Consider the following 20582-nt stretch of genomic DNA (forward strand, 5'->3'; position numbering starts at 1 on the left):
CTAAAGTGAAGAAAGTTTTGTAAACTAAATGAAGAAGATGATAGATAGGGAGGGGTGTTTTCTTTTTTGAAAAAAATGTAAATAAAGAAGAAAATATTTTTTAAGTTAATTATAATGCCAAGTGTCAATAAAAGAAGAAAAAATGTTTTAAAAAAATAAAGAAGACACAATTTTAAGTCTTTTCACGCGCTTCAGGGAAGTGCAATACACATTTTTTGTCGTATCAGTATTTTGTGTCTAATAGGTACATGTTTTGAACAATTAAGGTGTTCAATAGGTAAAAGTTTCAATTGAGGTATCTAAGTGAATTATGTGGACAATTTTGAGGGGCGGTCGATGACTTAAGCCTTAATTATATCAATGCAAGAATATATTTATATTTCCTTCTTTTAATCACTTAATATTCTTAAGACCATCTCCAACCCTACTATATTTTACTCTCCATTCTCTATATTTGGAGAGTAAAATAGAGAATGTCCCTCTCCAACCACTCTCTATTTTACCCTCTACTCTTCAATTATAGAGAACTGAAGGCATCTCCAACCCAATCCTCTATTTTATTCTCCAAATATCAAGTTCTCTATTTTTTCAGACAACTAATTTCAATCCAATTCTCTATTTTACTCTCTAAAAATAAAAAAAATCTCTCTCTTCATTATTATATTATTATTTCTATTTCATTCTTATTTTCTTATTTCATAATATAAATCATTTATTTCTTTTTTTCTAAATAATTACTTTATATAATTTTTAATGTGATATAAAAGTACATTTTATTCAAAAATTTTAAGTAACATAAATTTCAATAAAATATAATATAATCTATAAATTATGGGACAAATTCAAATAAAAGTGACATACAATTACATAAACACTCAATTTTCAAAATTATTATGTTGCTCTCGTAAATGCTCTATTAATGGATTACGGAGTTCAAAATGAGCACTTTTGTCCTTAATTTTTTTTATGTCTAGCTAAAAATTGTTTAAACCGGAGATTTTCATCTACCACCATTTCTATGGTTGGAGTTGGAGCCTCTACGACGTCTTGAATTGGTGCATTGAGATCACTTTCATCTTCAAATATCATGTTATGCAGTATAATAAATGTAGTCATTATATCATGCAATAATGTCATTCTCCAAAAACGTGACAGCCTTATAATAATTGCAAAACTCCAAATACACGTTCAATATTTTTTCAGCACGATTCTTGTTTCATCGCGAAATTTTGAAAATGAGAATCACGAATAGATAGAACAATTGTAGACCATTTAGGATATATACCATCAGCTAAGTAATAACCCATATTGTATTTTTTTTCCTTGAATAACATAATAGGCGGGAGGCACAATACCGCTAGCAAGATTGCAAAATAAATGTGATGACTATATAACATTAATATCGTTATTGGTGTCAGACAAACCAAAATAAGTATGTCATATGTCATGTATTATATTGTCTTTAAATTTTATGTTATATATTGTATTGTTATTTTGTATTTAAACTATCATATCATGTAGGTATTTTTAAATTAAAATTTTCTTCTTACCATTTTAATTTTGTGTATTCTTTATATTGTAAATTAATAATAAAATAAATTTTATTATTTTTGGTGAAATTATAAAAAAAACGTTAATTTGAAATTAAAGTAGTATATATTCAATAATGTATTTTTAAAAATATTAAATTACATTTAAAATGACTTATGAATATTTGGTACTGAATTAATGAAACTATATGTAAAATAATATGATAATTGGAAATTAAGTAATGAAAATAATAATAAAAACATTGAAAAAGTAAAATAGAGAGTGTGAATAGTAATTCTCCAAATTTGGAGAATTACTATTCAACTCTCTAAATTTGGAAAATAGCGAGTGATTTGGAATTGGGTTGGAGTGCTTATTCTCTATTTTACTCTCCAAATATAGATAATGGAGAGTATAATAGAGGTGAACTAGAGATGGTCTGAATAGTAGTTCTCCAAATTCATACTCTCTATTTTACTTTTTGAATATTATATTATTATTTCTACTTTTTTCTAATTAACATATTATTTTTTATATAAGGTTATTGATTTAAATCTCTAATATATGCAATTCTTTTTAAATTTAACATAACATCTTTTTTATTTTATATATGCTACTTTCATCTCGAATTATTAATATTTTAAATATTTTTTTAATTTTTGTCACTTTGTGATACAATTTGATGTTATATTTAATTTTCACTGTGAAATATTTGCAAAATTTAAGTGATAAAATAAAAAATTTAATTTAAAAATATAATACATAACATAATAATTTAAATACAAGATAACAATAGATATGATGCATAACATAATAATTTTAAAAACCACAACAATAATTTTGTAATCCGATAAATCGTTTCTAGATTTAACGATATTCGAAAAAGAAATTAGTGTATGATTAAAGAAGTTTTGATTGTGATTGTCGTTTAGCTTGTTGATTTCTTTTTTCAATTATTCGTAGTTGTTCTTTAGAAATTTAAAATAATATATAATTTAATATTAAATAAAAATTTAAAAATTTATATTATATGAAATTATATAGGATGATTTTTCATATAAAAAAAAAGGAAAAGAAAAGATTTATACTATGGAAAAAGAAAATAAAAAGAAAATAAAAATAATAATATAATATTGAGGAGAGAGAAAAAGATTTTTTTTTTAGAGAGTAAAATGGAGAATTAGATTGGAGTTGGTTACTGAAAAAATAAAAAACTTTATATTTGTAAAGTAAAATAGAGTGTAGGGTTGGAGATGCCTAAAGGCACCATTCAAAACACATCTATTTTATTAAAAGAAGCATCTAAAGTTCAACTATAATTGATAAACTCAAGATCTGAACTATCAAAGCTTTACTTCAAACAATAAGGTAAATATAGGTGCAATAAGTTGCACTTTCTCTTCCTATCATAATACATTTCTGCCTTGTTATCCTCTACGCCTCTAGAATTTCTATAATTTAATTGATAAAAATCAAAATGAAAAATAATATTAGAAACAACACATTCCTATGAAAATCCATCTAGTGAATAACTAGTGATAGAGTCTGAAGACAAATATAGGGCTCTGGAGGTCTAGGAAGTTCTTATCTTCATTCAGTGACTCTATGTATATCTCTTCCCGTGGTTCTTCATTCACTCCGGTCTGTGTGGCATATTCCAAACCCATTTCGTAGTCCACCTGAAACACAAAACAATGAAACCATATTGAATTTTGTTCATCCAGATCCTTCTTGACAAAATATAGCAATATTAGCAGGTTCTGGGGAACCATATAGCCGCAATCAGGTTCACCGAACCACTTTCTTTGTCAAATTCAAGAGGCAAAAACAACATTTGGTCAACTTGAAATGTAGAAGTACTTGACCATAATGTCATACATAAACTTCTCTGCTCTAGAATAACATCTATACGAGGAATCATACCTTTTCGACATGCTGAGCAAGCTTTTCTCTGAATGTATCTTTTGTTAATGAATTAACTGAAACTTGTTTTAGTAGGTCAGCATTGTCATCCCTGAAGCGTCTCTTTTTTGATGCATGCACATTTGTCGTCTGTTTTAGGAGATCATATATAGCAGCGGTAGCACTAGGAATATACCTGCATCCAGCAGAAAAATGGTATTAGATTTGACTGATAAAACATAAATTACTAATAAGAACCTTAAATGATCGCTTACTTGCTCAGATTCCGCTTCCTTTCCTGCTGCTCACGAGCATGAATCCTTTTTACAATTTTTGATTTGAGCTGATTGCAGCATTGCTTAATAGCTGTCTGGAACATTGATTCTGTTAGCGTACTGAAAAATTGCTTAATAATTTGTTAACGGCAGACAATAAAAATTACCTTGACAGCAGAAGCAATCTCACTTATGTCATCTCCAATATACTCCTTGCCAGTCCCTTTAAAGGGGATTTTGGTGCTAACAATGCTCACAAAGACACCAATTTTGTCTTGTGTTTGGTTGATCTTGTAACTGTTCCAACTATAAGTGACATCTTATTACTGACTGCAGTTCAATTTGCAGCAATATTCACACCCTCGCCCAAAAAGGGAAAACCCAACAAAAAAAGAAGGAAAAACTACACCCCACCCCACCCCACCCCCACCCCCAAGGACTAGCAGAGTTTCTTAGTTACTTTATGAATGAGAACTATGAGCAACTTCATAGGGTCTTTAAATGCCTTACTTGATTCTCTTCATAGCAGTCCTTGTAACAACATCAGCACCTTGCTCAAAAAGAAGTGGAATCCGATTAGCAAATCGGAAAACATTCAGCCCCTAAAATTTAGTCAACCATAGTCAGTGAAACAATACAAGATCGATAAGTTTAGAAGACAAAAAAGTTGTAACAATGGGACTAAGACCAACGGCGTCATCAGGCAATAAGCTAAGGGAAGCAACAAAAAGTTTTATGGATTAGAAATTTCTAACAGTGACAGTTGCTTTTCTTTTCCACCGATCAGTTATTAGAAAAAGAAAAGAAACACTAATCATCCAACAAACAGAAGTTCATCTATTTATTTCACAGATATGGGAAGAGCAGAGGATCTGCCTAAAAATTACTTGTTATAGCTCCTAGGAAATATATCATTAACACCAGGTAATTCCCTCCAAATCCTCACCATATAGTAATGTCAAGCTCATAACAAAGAAAAAGAGTCTGGTCATCATATAGTGCGGAGCTTCCACAATCATTTGATCAGGTTCTTTCAAAAAATCAATTTAGGCTGTTCTCGGTTGTACCCGAAATACCAAACTGAAAAAAGTCATATCGGTTAAAAAGTCTAGGTATTCGGGAAAAAATTACAGGATACTGAGCTAATTTATATACTTATTGATAATGGGTTCGGTGGTCAAGTATCCCAATATTTTAACCGAACCAGACCAGACCATTATATAGATAAGGGCTAGGGATTCAGGGTTGAGCCATTCACCATTTCACCTCAGCGCACATTCCTCTTTCTCTCGTCTCTCCAGTTGCTGTCTCTCTGGCTTGTTGGCAACAACCCAACTAAAGATTTGCATCCAATACTTTGGAATCTTTTGCTTCTAATATCAAAACTTACCTTCTCTTTTGATCCCACTTTCATTCCACAAAAATGAATCAAAGTTTGAACCATGACTTCTCTAGCTACTTCAAGAATTCAAGCTGAATTTGATTTGATTGAAATCAAAGCAAAAAACCAGATTGGACCTCTAACATGCTCAATTTTCCAAAGTGCAAAAGCTTCAATTAAAGAAAACCTACTTGATTTTTGCAATACCTCCTGTCAAGAAAATGGAGTAAGCAACAGAGTACTTTGTTCAGAAAGTGAAAGATACCTTGGAGAAGAAACGCTACAGAGGAGTAAGCAAGGCAAAGACCATGGGGAACATTTGCAGCAGAGATTCATGTCCGACCCAAACTGCTCGGAAAACCGAACCAACCGATATCTTATCAGTTTGGTTCACAGGAGAGCATATCTACAAACCAATGGTCGATTCGTGCAACTGGTTTATACAAATACCGACCCAACCAAACAGATAAACATATCCTAAATCAAATCATCTTTAAATACTTAACAAATGCAGATAAAGATGCGTTCTCATGGGTCCTTTGCTTCTAACATTGGAGATACAACATATTGAATAGATGCAATCAGTTTCAGGACTAAGAATATTACGTTCTCCATGTTTTATATACTTTACCATAAGGGAGATTCTTACTTGTTTGACATCTTTCCCACCAACACTAACTCCAGCTTCCACGATGAATGGATGACCTTCGAATACTTGAGCACTGGATAGAAGACATAGTAGCTTTTAACACTTTATGATTTGTATTGTCCAATCAAAGGATTCATCAAACTAAGTAGATGAAGAACTTAATATATGATCCAACCTTCCTGAAAAGGTTGCAACCATATCTGGGTGCAGCTCCTTTATAATGCCAAGACGTAGATTATATTCTCCAGCGGGACTTAAAATCTGCAATATGGCTTAGAAATCATATGCATGAGATAACTGGGAATCACCAAACATTTATAGTTTGGTGTTGCTAAAGGATATTGGAAAAGAGGCAAGAATTTCACAAAGAGGAACTTACATCACCACTGGGATCATCAAATTTGGCTTGACGAAACAACTGATGGATGCGAACTATTTGCTGTGGTGTTAGAGATTTAACTGACATTTTTGGGCTAAAATCTGGACCCATCTCCCCTAGGATGTAAAAGAATATTCTGTTTTAGATATAATGTACAATGAATGAAGCAAACCTTTTAGTTATGCAAGTGAATGAGTGGTAAACTATAATTATATGCATATAAGTACAAAGCATAGAAATGTTCATTATGATGTTGCTGACACTAGAAATTCCAATATCCATGACAAAAGATTGGTTTATTAATGGTAGATGTGATGATAGTAAGTATAAGGTTTTTATGAGAGAACAAAACACAAACCCATCAAAATGCAACTCTAGCAAGGCTGCGTTCAGTATATCACATGAATTCTCTTTCGTCATGGATATTGGAATTCCCATTGTCAGCAACATCATAATGAATTCTCATTACAGTTCCAGAATCAGACTTGAAATATTACGATGGCAATCAACCTAACAGTAGGAACATAGTTTTTGTTTTTTGAGATAATACAGTAGGAACATAGTTCTCAACATATTACATATTTCACATGCCAGAATTTCCAGAGCCAGAATCAACCAAAACATAACATTCATGCAACTCAGATTTTCTTGTGAAACATATGTTTTAAATTTCGCTTCCAATTTTAAAGTATAGCGGCTACCAAAGGAACTTAATGATCAAAATAAGACTATATTTGACCTCATCAAGGTTTTTTTCTTACTTTGTTGTGTAGTCTGCATTCTTACCCGTTACCAGCCATCAATTTAAATTTTTTCTCTCTACGTTATTATTTGTTGAAGACGTAATATTAATTAAATAAAAGTATGTTCTATTAGCTTAAGCTAATAGATTAGGTGTCACACAAATCTACATGTTATCAGATTGGCTAAAGTCTTCCACTCGAGTCTCACTGCTGTCAAGTATCAAAAAGAACTTCACATGCTTGCCATGAAAAGAATCATGTAAGCATGTGAAGGGGCGTGTTGAAGGCACAATGTTTAGTATGCTTTCAATTTCAACATTATTCAACTACGACTTGCTACTCAAAAAATTCGAAATAAGTCTTCGGAAATGATAGGGGAAAATTTGTTCCGAGCTCAGTTTTATTTTATATGATGTTTGACTAGACATTGAATTTAAAAATAGTTTGAATCTTGCATCATATCAGTGATACCAAAAGCAATAAATGCCTTTTTTCATTACCAAGCAAAAGCAATAATGCTTGAAAAACTTCTTTTTTTACAAGGTAAATAAGTAATGATTGGAAAGTTAGTGCAATAAAGATGACATCATCTCAAATTTAAAAATGGAATAGTGAAACAAATTTGAATTCTTTAAAGTTCTAAAAGTTGTACTATAAATTAATTTGAGAATCCTATCTTGACATAACAAATTTTTTGAAACTGCATATCTTGACATAACAAATGTGATGCCCAAAAAACAGCGAGATCAGAAATAAGCTATTAGATAGAGTATTCACACTTAGTTCCGAGCTTACCCTTAATGAAGAATTGTATCAAACATTTTAGGACGTCATGAAACAGAAAGAATGCCATATAAATTAAAATGGAAGAGTAGTAAATTTGGGTTATCAATCTTTAGTTATGCGAAGAGCATCTATAATATTTTTGTTATACATTATTAAGCAAAAAAGAAAACAAGAATTTTGTGTTCATTGTGTTTAAGAAGACCTAGTTCACTGTATGATCTAAATTCAAAAAATACTTAACACCAGAATAAATAGGCTAGATTTCTTGGTTCACAGAGAAAGCACCATACTATGGTATAGGCTACCGAAGATACTAGAAACACTGTAACACCTACATTTTTAGCACCCCTTTAGTCTACCGACGGTTTACACATGGAAGATTTAAGGAAAATAAAGAGTAGATTACTTCAGCTTATAAGTTGTTTATTTTTCCTATTTCTGTGTAGCAGTTGTTGCCACAAGGAGTTATTCCTCCACTTTCTCATTTCAATTCAAGTAGGAAGTTATTTCCTTGTTTTCAGATGGGTGGATAATCCACCAGTGTAATGATATACAGAAAATTATCCATTTTTTGAGTACTTTAACTCGAGAGGTTGCAGGAAAGAAAAATTCTTTTCAGACTCCTAAATCACTCTACATTAACTCTGATTTTGTCTAGCAGCATCCCATAACTAGATCCATTAGAGGACCGTAACATACACCTATCACATGTGTGTAAGATGAATTCAAATATACCAAAATAATATTAGACTATACGATTGTGCAGATTTTATGAATTCGCTTCATTTCACCATTCAATTTCACTTAGATTGTCATCTTTGTCCTAGGATGTGAATTGTCCATTATCAAAGATCTCATTCTTAATTTCTGATAAAACTCATAAATCTATACGAGGCAGGAGTACGACTCCTAATTCCTAAACCACAAGAGAATTGAAACAAATAACTAACTATTAAAATATCTTAAAATAAAGAACTAATAGCAATAATTTAGAAGGCCTAAATATTAGAATAAAGAATTAATAGCAAGTTCATGTAGAATAATATATTTAACTATTGCATCAAAGTAATAGCATTCATCCCTTATATTTACATGGATATTGTATTTTATTTTATTGAGAAGTATTATTTATTTGCTGTTTTATCTATAAAATTTCCCTTCATGCTCAAAGATTACTTTCTTGACCTTCTCAATCACATGAGATGTAATTTTATCGGTAGTTTTTAGCATATCAAAAATTGGTTCGGTAAATTCCAAATAGTAATCAATACTATCTCATCATTCATTATAAGAGATATTATTTCACGAGTTTTGACTTCAATTACCTAATCACCCTTCCACGACCATTTTCTCCAAAGATGATTTCACAATGCGATTCTGGGTGGTCATAATAACGTGTGAGACAAATCTTGTTTCACCAACTTTCAATAAACACAAATTCGAACTACTCGCATGTGTCAAATTATGATTCACAACAAAGTTCTTCAAACTACTCACTTCACTAAGTAACTTAAAAATCCATTTGCAATTAGTAAAGTGAGGTGATTTTTTTAAAGGTTCGCACATTCTTTTGAAAGTTAGATACGAACAATGAACACAACGAGTCCAAAATATATGAGAAAATTTTGGCTCCACAATAGAACCGTCAAGTTTCATATTACTTGCATTATCCGTAATAACTTGAACAATATTATTTGAACCTACATTTTCTATTGGTTCAATAAAAAGTCAGCAATATATTCTCCATCTTAAGATTCCTAAAATTGATTGAATTTAAAAACATTGAACCTCCACTAGGTGATGCCATTATATTGATCAAAGGTTGTCTTTTAGTGTCGGACCATCCATCCAAAAAGAATCAAGAATTCTTTATTTTTCCATGTATCTTTAATTGGTTGTAACTTCCATCTATGTGTATATTTTCTTGCGCTAAAAGAGTTGTTCTCAACCTATTATATGATGGGGGAATATAATCGTGAATGCAATTTTCAATTAGATACTCAAATATTATTTAAAATAAGGAGAGTTTGCAAAGTTGAACAATAAATTTGATGCGTAGAACATTCTAGCGACTAATTTGTCGACCGTGTTTCTCTCATAGATGCCGAAGGATTTCCCTATAGCTTCACTCTTTCTTCTTTTTTTTTGTTTGAAGTTAATCAGTCCCCTCCGGAGTAATACATAATCAACTTTTTTTCATGCATCAACTTGAATCTTGTTCATACTTCAAAGCCGCAAATATATCACCACTAATTTCTAATATATTTTAACTCCATGCCCCGATAATCTTCAGAGGTGTGTTTCCACTCTATTATATAATCCCGTAACCATTAATAGTCACATGACCATATTCTATTTCCACCCCCATTTGGAGCAACCAAAATAACTTTCAAATGATTTCATAATGGTTTATCATCAAAATCTACTCATATATTTTTTGTGAGTCTAATAAAATTCTTGTCATTTTAACTACTTGATACAAATGTCATCTTGTTGAATAAAGAGAGAATTCTTTTTTGCTAACAAAGAAAATGAGAAGAGAAGAGACAATGGTGTTTTTCGTTGTAGGAGGGAAAAGTTGGTGAAAATGAAAAGACTACTGCAAAAAAAGTCTTTTGATGCTACTCGAAGACATTTTGGGCTTCCCTTATTGATATCAAGGATCTTGTCTTGCTAGATCACTTAATTCTCCTATCAATACAAGTGCTTTAGGGATCCTATCTTGCTAGATCGTTTGAGTCTTTTTTATTAAAACAAACTTTGAACTATCGAAATACTAGAAATGTAAGTATATGTTGGTAGGAAGTGTGGAACTAACGTTTGACTTAACCAGACAAATTAACGACTAACAAAGTATGTTCACTAAGAAAATTATATCTTTCTTTGTTCAGCAAGAAGGCATTTGCATCAAGTAGTCACAAAATAAAAGACTTTTATGAGACCCACAAAAAGTGTAGGAGTAGATTTTGATGATAAACCATTATAGAATCATGTGAAAGTTATTTCGGTTGCTCCAAATGGGGGTGGAAATAGAATATGGTCATGTAATTATTGCTATAAAATAGTTACAGGATTAGATAATATTGTGAATACACACCTCTTAAGATTATCGGGTCATGGAATTCAAATATGTAAAGAAATTAGTGGTGATATATTTGTGGCTTTGAAGATGGAGAATGAACAAGCCAAAAGAAAAAGAGCATCAATTCAAGTCGATGCAAGAAAAAAAGTTGATTATGTAAACTGAGTTGCTTCAACAAAAAAAAAGTTCCGAGAATGGAGCTATAGGAAAATCATTCGGCATCTATGAGAGAAATACGACCGACAAATTAGCCGCTTCTATGTCCTACGCATCAGGTTTATCATTTAACTTTGCAAACTCTCTCTATTTTAAAAAATATTCAAAGTTTCTAGTTGAAAAATCATTCCTTATTGTAACCCTCATCATATAATAGGTTGAAAACTACCCTTTTAGCTCAAGAAAAGACACATATCAATAGAAAAGTTACAACCAATTAAAGATACATGAAAAAGAAAGAAATCACGATTTGTTCGGATGGATGGTCTTACACTAAAAGACGATCTTTGATCAATATAATGGCATCATCTAGTGGAGGTCCAATGTTTTTAAATTCAATCAATTCTAGTGGGATCGTAAAAGATGGAGAATATATTGCTAACTTATTTATTGAAGCAGTAGAAAATGTAGGTTCAAGTTATCACAGATAATACAAGTAATATGGAACTTGTCGATTCTATTGTGGAGCAAAAATTTCCTCATATATTTTGGACCCCTTGTGTTGCTCATTGTTTGAATCTAACTTTGAAAAGTACGTGTCAACCTTCGAAAAAATCACCTTACTTTAATAATTGCAAATGGATTTTAAAGTTACTTAGTGAAGTGAGTAATTTGAAGAACTTTGGTGTGAATGCCTTGGCACATGCACTTTTTTCAAAAACATTCGGATTGTGCTTATTGAAAGTTGGTGAAACAAGATTTGTCTTGCACATTATTATGACCATCCAAATTCGCAAACTGAAATCGTCTTTGGAGTAAATGGTCATGGATGACGAATGGAAGAATTATAAGGGGGAATAAGAGAATTGAAGCCAACACTCGTGAATAAAATCTTTTATAATGAACGATGAGAAATGGGATAGTATTGACTACTACTTGGAATTTACGAAACCAATTGTTGATATGCTAAGAAGAGCCGATATGGATGGTCCAAAATTACATATTATGTGGGACTCAATGATTGAGAAGGTCAAGAAAGAAATCTTTGAGCATGAGGGGAAAGATCTCATTTCCGATAAATCAATTTTTTTCGATACTATTCATGATATTCTTGTGGCTAGGTGGAACAAAAGCAACACACCTCTTACATTGTATGGCACATTGGTTGGTTTCCAAATATTATCGTGAATTATGGCTGCAAGGAGACAATGGATTTGAAGGCTAGCTCCTAATGAAATAAAGAAATTTCATTGAATAGAGTCAAGTGCTTTCAAAGGTACTTAAAAGATTTTAATGAAATTGACCAAGTTTCATCGGAGTATGGATCATTTTGTAGCGGAAGTGGTTATTTAGTAAGCCTCATGTGATTAAAGGCTATAATGTAGGAAGATTCTCTTTCTTGGTGGGCAAATCATGACGTCTCAACTCAACTTTTGCAACAATTAGCTTACAAGTTGCTTACTCAACTGCTTCTTCCTCTTGTTTGTGAAAGAAACCGGAGTACATATTCTTTGATTCACAATATCAAGAGAAATAAGTTAGCAACATCAAGAGCCGAAGATTTAGTGTTTGTACATTATAATCTCCGGTTGTTGCCTTGCAAGAAAGAAAAATATATATAAATAGGCCAATCAAATATTGAAATGCTGATATGTCTATATTTTCTTTATTATTTTCCTCAATTATTTATTCTGCATGACACTTTTTTCTCTTTATATAAATCTTCTAATATATTTTTCTTTTTAATTTGTTATAGGTGGAGATCAATTTGATATTGATGAGACAACTAATGAACTAACCGAGTTATCAATAGACAAACCTCAAATTGAAGGTGTAATATTTGAGGAAGAGTTTGAAGATTAGGAAGAAGTTGAAAGAAGATGCGGAAGAGTAGTGAACTTAATTAAATAACATGACAATTGACAATATTGTGTTGTTATGTTAGTTACGAGTTAAGTTGAGACAATCTCTTGTGTTTTTGTTAAATAGTATTGTTAAAGAATGACAAAAGTCCAGAGAGAGCACACTTATATTATTTAATTATATTCTCAACACGCTGCCTCACATGCGGGCCTAAATTTTTTTTTTATGTGTCAAGCACGTGGAAATTCTTTTTAATTTAAGTGGCAATGAGATACGATCCCAGGACCTTTGTCTGCTCTGATACCATGTTGAATGTGTAACCATCTCATGTAACAGCTTAAGATGTTAGAGAGAGCACATTATTATTATTTAAGTATATTCTCAACAAGTTGATTTGAACTTGGTGAATTGAATATTGATTACTAATTATGAATATCTAGATTGTGGATAAATACCTTAATGTCTATCTTAAATCTTAATAATTTTAGTTTTTTCACTTTCACTTTGTTTCAAGAGTTACTATCCTTGTTCTAAGGTTAGTTTTTTTCAATTTTTTTAATTCTTCTAGTTATATTTATTCTATTGTAAATTGTAATATGCTTTTAATGTTTAGTTGCTATTTTGTTGTGTTTTTGTAGTAAGAATGGAAGACTAATCTCATCTTGGAGAATGGAAATATTGAATTCTACAATATTCAATTTATCACAACATACCTCTCAAATTTAGAATATCTTTATAACTATATTTCTATAATATCGAATATATATTTTAGCCGAATCTCCATAGTCGTATCCATACTCAATTCGCACCCCCAGATCTTAAAATTTAGATTTTGCCAAATTCGACTCTCGAATTCGCATCTGTCTAGGATACCAACACCCGAGTCCGAGCAACTTAGCTTACATGTAAAGGAGGTAGCAGTGGTTCTTTCCTTATTTTGTTCAATAATTTGTCAAACTAAAGATCATTTAGGAAGTTCGGCCTTTGCGATACTCCTAGAAAACATAGGTAAAAAGGGGAGAACATTTTAATGCGGTAATTTTGTGGCCAAACTATTAGGGGTGTCATCTAAGTCTTGGTTTTCTATTTCTACTTCTTCCTCCAACTCTTCCTCAAAATTAGCAAACCAGCTATTTAAGGTCTCATTGTCAACTTCCTATTCAGAATTAAATTCTAAAATAGTGGGACGTGAAATAAAAAAAGTTTCATCAACATGAGTATAATCACTAGTATTAATTTTAAATCTAGGTTGCAATTAGAACTACTTCTAGCCCTACTGATTGTTGCGATAGTTCTGGTCAATCGAGAAAAGCCCTAGGACCCATTCTGGTAACACCTCCCCCCCAAACGAGGCCCTAATCATACTAAGCGTAATGGGTCTACCGGAACTGGTTTGGACCGATAATACATGGACCCCTTGCTTGCCTTAGTTAATATTCTCTTTGTTCCAATTTGTTTTGTCTAGTTTTGACTGGGTACAAGGTTTTAGAAAAGAAAGAAGACTTTTGAGTCTTGTGGTCTTAAACTAAACATAGATAGAATCTATTAAAATGTCTTTTAATCTTTTGGTCTTAAACGTGACATGTGAAAAGATAGAATGAAAAAATTGCTATGAAAACAGAGATTCTTTTTTAAGAGGGATTAAAAAAAGAAAGTAAGACAAACAAATTGAAATGGAGTGATACTTATGAGGTACAACATATGAAATTGTATTCAACTTGAGAGGACATATTTGGTTTGTCTAATGCAAATACTATTGCACAGGATGGTGGCAAGATGTGTTAGGTTGCTGCCATCTTCCATTGTTTTTGTTGGAGAGCCCTACTCTTAACGAGGTGCTAATTCATAGACATTTAATTTTGAACGATCCAGGGAGAATTGTACTGTGCCATAATTCTTATCTACAACTTTAGAGGTCGTATGACATGTACTATGAGGTCTAGCTACATGCATAAACATGATACTGATATGTATCAGCTACTTTGATTCCCACATTGTTTTGATACTTCCAAAACTTCATATATTTAATTGAATGAGTATCAACCACTTTACAGAATATTATATTGCATTGTTCATGAAAGGGTAGGATGTCATTGTGCTTTGCCCAGTATTAGTAACGCATTGTGTGTCGGTCACATGTGTACCCCCTAAATTGGGGGTGTGTATTAAGGAAATTGTATATCTTTTCCAACTGCATTGAGTCGGTGAGCAGTAAGTCACCGCTATAACAAACTGTTGTCTAATAGCGGCCGAATAGAATGCAAGCAGTAGATAAACTATTTTCAATGGTCAAAAGCCATAGAGCCAGCTAATTTTATTTTATCAAGGAATGCAGTCAGTTTCAAGTTCTCACCGATCAAACGTTCCGCATGAGACTTCCCAATGTTTACAAATTCATGCTGAAGGAACTGCAAAAGAGTCTGCTTTGATGTTTCCGTTATAAGCCGTTTGATAAGAAGTATGTCCACAGCTGATGGATGGTACTTGGTCTCAAGAGGAACTGAAGGCATTATGTCTGTTCTTCTGGTGAACCTTATAGTCACATTTTTCCTACGATCAATTCAGAACTAGAGTGAAACCGAAGAAAGAAGCAAATTTTACGAACTCAAAATTGTGGACGTGCTTCAAGCTTGCACAAACAAATTAATTAAAACAAAGTAGGAAAAGAGAAGGGAGAGGGGTGAAGGGTCACAGGGGAGATAGAGAAAGTACTCAGGAGAATCTGATACAAATTGGAAGAGGAATTGGGCATAGGGCGTGATGACAGCCATTTGTCGCATATAATGCAATATTTTGGACTGTAAACACAGAAAGAAAAGATCAGTTTTCAGAAATATAGAAGGTACATTATTTGATTAAGTTTGCTTTCAATACATGAATGAGGTGAAACTGAAGAGAACATTTGTCACAACTATTGAAGAACTACATACGCGGTAGGTTGTCCAGTTCCCTTCAATAACAATCTGGATTTCAGCACCATGCCACCGTTCTTTGTTTTCCCGTTTTTCATGCATATGAATGTGAGGAACATTCCTGAAAAGGTGTATACAGTGATATAATCCCGTGGTACCATGCATTCTTAAATATATCTTTCGATTTCTAAGTCATCTCATACTTGTGAATATCAATATCCAGCCTACAGAATGAGGTATAATTTTGACTGTTCATGGAAGATGTAATCTCAATGGGAAGTCCTGTACTCATCTTGGACCAAATCAATGCCTGTAGAAATGAGAGAAAAGGATAAATTCTTAAATTATGCTCCACGCTGACATCCATTGAGGTCTGGATGAGCACAACTAAAATGGAAATAAACAGACTAAAATCACTGGAAGAAGCATTCTAACAGTACAAAAATATTTTCTTATTTCAGAAACATAATCCATCACCCTCACAACCTCCTCCTATAACAGGGAACAGAAACAAGACAGGAAATATAACACAAATAACTAAGACACAAAAATATAGGATCAGAAGAATGACAGATGATCAGGTCAAGACCAATTGCTCAACATACCATCTTTGCACCAAGACCAAATTTCCCACGTGTCTGTTTCAATCCATACTTTGTTCCAGACAAAACTGCAGAAGCACACTTTATTAGAAAAACAATCATGTGTAGTAAAACAGAGTTACAATATTCAAAGGTTTCCACTTGGATCTATGATAATCTTAGGAAAATATGTCCTAATAACAAAACTAGAGAGGCCAGTCTAAAACACCTTTGCTCCTCCCAATTGAAGCTCAAGAAAAAAAGAAAGAAGTTGGAGCATGACAAAAAGCAGGAAAATGCAAAAGTTTCCATGGGTAAAATAACTGGAAATGGCAAGCACATCAAACCTCGTCCAAACATATTCGGGATATCATCATGTGGCATTCCTCTTCCATTATCCTATATTAGAAACAAAGTATAGTAATGAAAGTCTTTTAGGGAAGAACAAACTTCCACTAACATTTAATTCAACAATGTACTTTTCTTGTCTTGCATACTGAGAGATGAGTCAGCATATAGAACAAAGAGAAACAGAGTATACCTTGCATGTCACCCTATAATATGATGCCTCCCTACCCTTAGCTGCCTTTGTAGCTGCGGGGTCTTTTACTTTCTTCCCAAGAGCAGCATTCTTCGCTTGAATCTCTAGAACCCGAGCTTCCTTGGCAAGTCTTTTCTAGACACAGTAGTTAGAAAAATATTTCACTAATGAAATTTGCTAAATGTCAAACAGTGAGCATTAAGATATAAATCACAATGCCATCTAAGTGAGAGTAAATCACTGCTTACACACCTCACGAGCCTTTGCTGTCTCAAAATCATCATATAAGGCTTCATCTCTACGTTCATGGTCAGCCAGACCAATCATGGAATTAAATTTACTTCTACCGATCTCTTCACTACAGAAGCAAAACAAAAAAAAAGACTAAGATTTGAAGAGAGGTTCCGATTCATGCATCTCTGTCAGCTCATTGAAGTAGTTACCTAAAATAGACAAAACAATCACTTACATGGTTATCTCTACAACTGGCAGTTCAGAGATGGATTCAGCAGAATCAAGTGCATTCTCAACAAGTTCTCTCACAGTAGTGTAAAGACATTTCCCAGGCTGAAAATTTGAAGAAAGACTAACTTGATTAACAACGCATTTAGTGTATCATTGCTGAAATAAGTTCCACCACATGAAAATTTGAACTATTAAAAAAGGGAGAGCCTCTTTCATTTAATGCCTTCAACATTCCCTTCAATGTGGTCGATTCTTTTTTGTTGGCTAATGGCAACAATGTGACCTTAAAAACATCCACCTACTCTACAAGTAACCAGTTCCAAAAAAAAAAAACTCCACCTACTCTACTATCATTATGAACATAGGAACATCTCTTAAAGAGGGGGTACAACGATTCACTGATGAGTTATCAACAGTCCCATTATATGCTAACCACGGGGCATATGGAGGTTAATTTTTCAACCTCTTCTTTAGGAAAGGCACCTAAACTTACTTAATTTTGAGGTACTAACTTCTGCTCACCAACACAACGGCTATTAACCAAGAGGAATATTAACTTCACTTTATCAAAATAAATTAACAAAGCAATATTTTATTAAAAACTAAAAATTCCATTTATAGTTCTATGGAGGCCATGCAACTTTTTTTCTCTTTCTTTTGCAATCACCCTTTGATTGCATTCATTTTTCTTTTCCACTAATCCTTGTGTTTCTGCATTTTCTGTATTCTACTTCTCTATCAAGCTATTTCTGCTGGAACATCTCCATTATTTCTCTAAGTTCAGATTTGATATAAGTTGTCGAGGAAATTATTTTTTCTGAAAGTAAAACATGAATTCACTTAATATGATTAACAGTCATTGTAAGCAACGGTTGACTTAACGTTAACAATAAGTAACAACACAACATTTAAGCATTTAGACTTGGCAAAGTTTCCATTTGTATGAATGATATGCACCTTGCTTCAGTGCAGTACATACCTCACATTACAGCTTACACATATCACTCAAATGCCAACAAGGCAATATTACTTAACTGACATCCTCAATCATCAAACTATAATGTATGGTTGCACAAAACAATTTGAGATTATAATATTAGAAAAAAGTTCAAATTATAGGCATTCTAAACATACAAGAAACTCACATTGTCAAAACCCGCAATGTTCTTGTTATCTGCAAAGAACTCAGCGGGAGACTCTGCACAAATTTCAAACACAACATGAAAATTAATCCAAGTAAATGAAAAGGCGATAAACAATTAAGATTAGAAGATCCGCCTAGAGTCAACCAATAGACTAAAGAGATAGAGAGAGGACAAACTCTGTTTGAGAATGCTATCTTTAGGTTTTCGAGGGGTCTTTGATTTGCCCTTCTTCGCTACTTCTGGGCTCTCACTGCTTCTTCCAGACTCCATTTCTGCTGATTAAGAAGAATTTGAACTAGGGTTTTGCTTAAACTTCAAAATCAGCTAGGGTTTTGCTTAAACTTTAAAATCAGCTAAAGTTGTACTTCGTTTTTGTAATCTTATATCTTCAGTGTTCATTTGGGAAGTATAACATCACTGTTATAAGGAATCTCCATTGATAGTCCTTGTCCTGACATTGTTAGAAAAATGAGAACTAATCGGGTCGACTTCTGGATGGCCCTAATAAAAATGGGGCTTGACCCGATATTATGGCAAACACAAGTCTAAATAAGTCTCCCATAACATTGACTTAGATTAAACGGGAATAAGGGTCTGTTTGAAAGTCATAAGTAACTGAAATTTTTGTAATTACTATGTTAATAATTATATAACTCAGTAATTAAGCTGATGTGTTTATTTGCTATAGTATAATTATAAATGTATTTTTTGAATGTACAATTATAATCATAAGATTATTGGATGTACAATTGTAATCATAAGATTGTATTAAATTTTAAAAATAAAAATTAATTATCTAAAATTAAAAATCAATATTAGACAAATAAAAATCATTATAAATGATATTAAATTAAATATTTGTATATATTATTTTTAAAAGCATATTAATAAACAAACATATGTTAACTAATTTTATAAAAAAATTATCTTCTTCAAATTAGTTTACTGTAATTAAATTAATAATAAAAACTAAAAATACAAGAGTTTTAGAAATATCATGAAATATATGTTTGACAAAGAGATGGATATTATGAATATAATGTCATAAAGTATGAAAATATTTGAAGATAATTTTATCAAGTCTAAGTGTCTAACTAAAAAATAAATGATATCAATATCAAGTCAATACTACTGAAACTAATGAAATTGAAAATATAATATAAATTTTAAATTTAAAATAAAATAAAAACTATATTATTCTTATGGCAAATTTTAACATGTTGTACATAAATATATTTCTTAAAAAAAAGAGAAATGTAAATGTATAACCTAGGGCTAGCAAGGGGACGGGGAAGGGGACTGGGGGACGGGACGGGGGACGGGGAGAGGGAATTTGGACCGGGACCGGGGGGACCGGGATTGGGGGGACAAAAATAGGTCTCATCCCGTTCCACTATATATACGGGATGGGATGGGATTTGGGGGGACGAGACAGAACGGGACGGGGGATTTTTTTTGTTTTTAAATACTTATATATTTGTATTGAAATTATACGTCTTTAGCTAATAAATTTTGAATTTAATTTTTGATTATCAAATATCAAATTAAATTTTCAAATCTAAAGTTTCAATTTTCAAATTTCAAGATTCATGTTTCAAATTTCAAGTTTCAACTTTAAAGTTTTAAATTTCAAATTTGAGAAGTTTAAATTTGTAATTCAAATATTTTAAAGTAATGTAAATTGTAAACTTTAAATTAAGTATTTTAAAGTTAGTTTAGTACTTTAGTTAGTTTAGTATTTTAGTATATATTTAATTGTATATATTAAAATTAAAATGCAAAACAATAATTGTATAAAAAAACTTGAACAAAAGTTAAAACCTTCAAATTTATTCAATAGAACTTAGCAGTTACAATTAACAAATATTAGTGGCGTAACTAATCTATGCAGCCACCTTCTAGGAAAGGTTCTGTTTCAATAAGTTCTCATACGTAAAATTAATATTTGTTACAGATATTAGATGAGTAACTAATTTTACGCAGCCACCTTTTAGGAAGGGTTCTGTTTCAATTAGTTCTCAAATGTAATCTAAAAATATTTGTTTTCTCCTTTAAAATTTAATTCTAATTGTCGCATCATATCGATGGTGATATCCTCCGGTGTTGGCAAACTTGCTAGAAATTCTTGTGCCTCTAATTCATCATCACTGCATTCAATTTGTGTTTTGATCCAACTTGCTTGTTTTTTACTT

The 20582-nt window shown here is 32.1% G+C and overlaps 1 protein-coding gene across 2 annotated transcripts; it reads right to left on the minus strand.

Moving 5' to 3' along the window:
* Nucleotides 1-2829: 2829 nt before the first annotated feature.
* LOC107007896 (DNA topoisomerase 6 subunit B) lies at nucleotides 2830-18870 on the minus strand. 2 transcript variants are annotated; one of them, XM_015206728.2, is made up of 19 exons: nucleotides 18567-18866; nucleotides 18391-18443; nucleotides 17250-17347; nucleotides 17033-17138; nucleotides 16781-16915; nucleotides 16587-16638; nucleotides 16264-16328; nucleotides 15862-15968; nucleotides 15677-15779; nucleotides 15459-15544; nucleotides 15100-15296; nucleotides 6117-6232; nucleotides 5913-5998; nucleotides 5738-5810; nucleotides 4218-4309; nucleotides 3875-4013; nucleotides 3708-3802; nucleotides 3454-3628; nucleotides 2830-3209 (listed from the first exon to the last, which is right to left on the minus strand). In XM_015206728.2, exons 1-19 carry the CDS (start codon nucleotides 18658-18660, stop codon nucleotides 3063-3065), a joined length of 2019 nt encoding a protein of 672 aa, XP_015062214.1. In that variant the 5' UTR covers nucleotides 18661-18866; the 3' UTR covers nucleotides 2830-3062. The 2 variants fall into 2 exon arrangements, with proteins under 2 accessions (XP_015062214.1, XP_015062215.1); XM_015206729.2 differs by lacking the exon at nucleotides 2830-3209 and having other exon boundaries at nucleotides 3564-3628; nucleotides 3708-3798; nucleotides 18567-18870.
* Nucleotides 18871-20582: the final 1712 nt, after the last annotated feature.

The sequence above is a fragment of the Solanum pennellii genome, chromosome 1 (assembly GCF_001406875.1).
Source record: "Solanum pennellii chromosome 1, SPENNV200".
NCBI lineage: Eukaryota > Viridiplantae > Streptophyta > Magnoliopsida > Solanales > Solanaceae > Solanum > Solanum pennellii.

Coding starts and splice junctions, on each gene's coding strand:
- LOC107007896 (XM_015206728.2), bottom strand. CDS start 18,660: ATGGAGTCTGGAAGAAGCAGTGAGAGCCCAGAAGTAGCGAAGAAGGGC. Junction 15,545..15,676: donor GGAACTGGACAACCTACCGC/GTATGTAGTTCT, acceptor CTGTGTTTACAG/TCCAAAATATTGCATTATAT. Junction 3,629..3,707: donor AGGAAGCGGAATCTGAGCAA/GTAAGCGATCAT, acceptor TGCTGGATGCAG/GTATATTCCTAGTGCTACCG.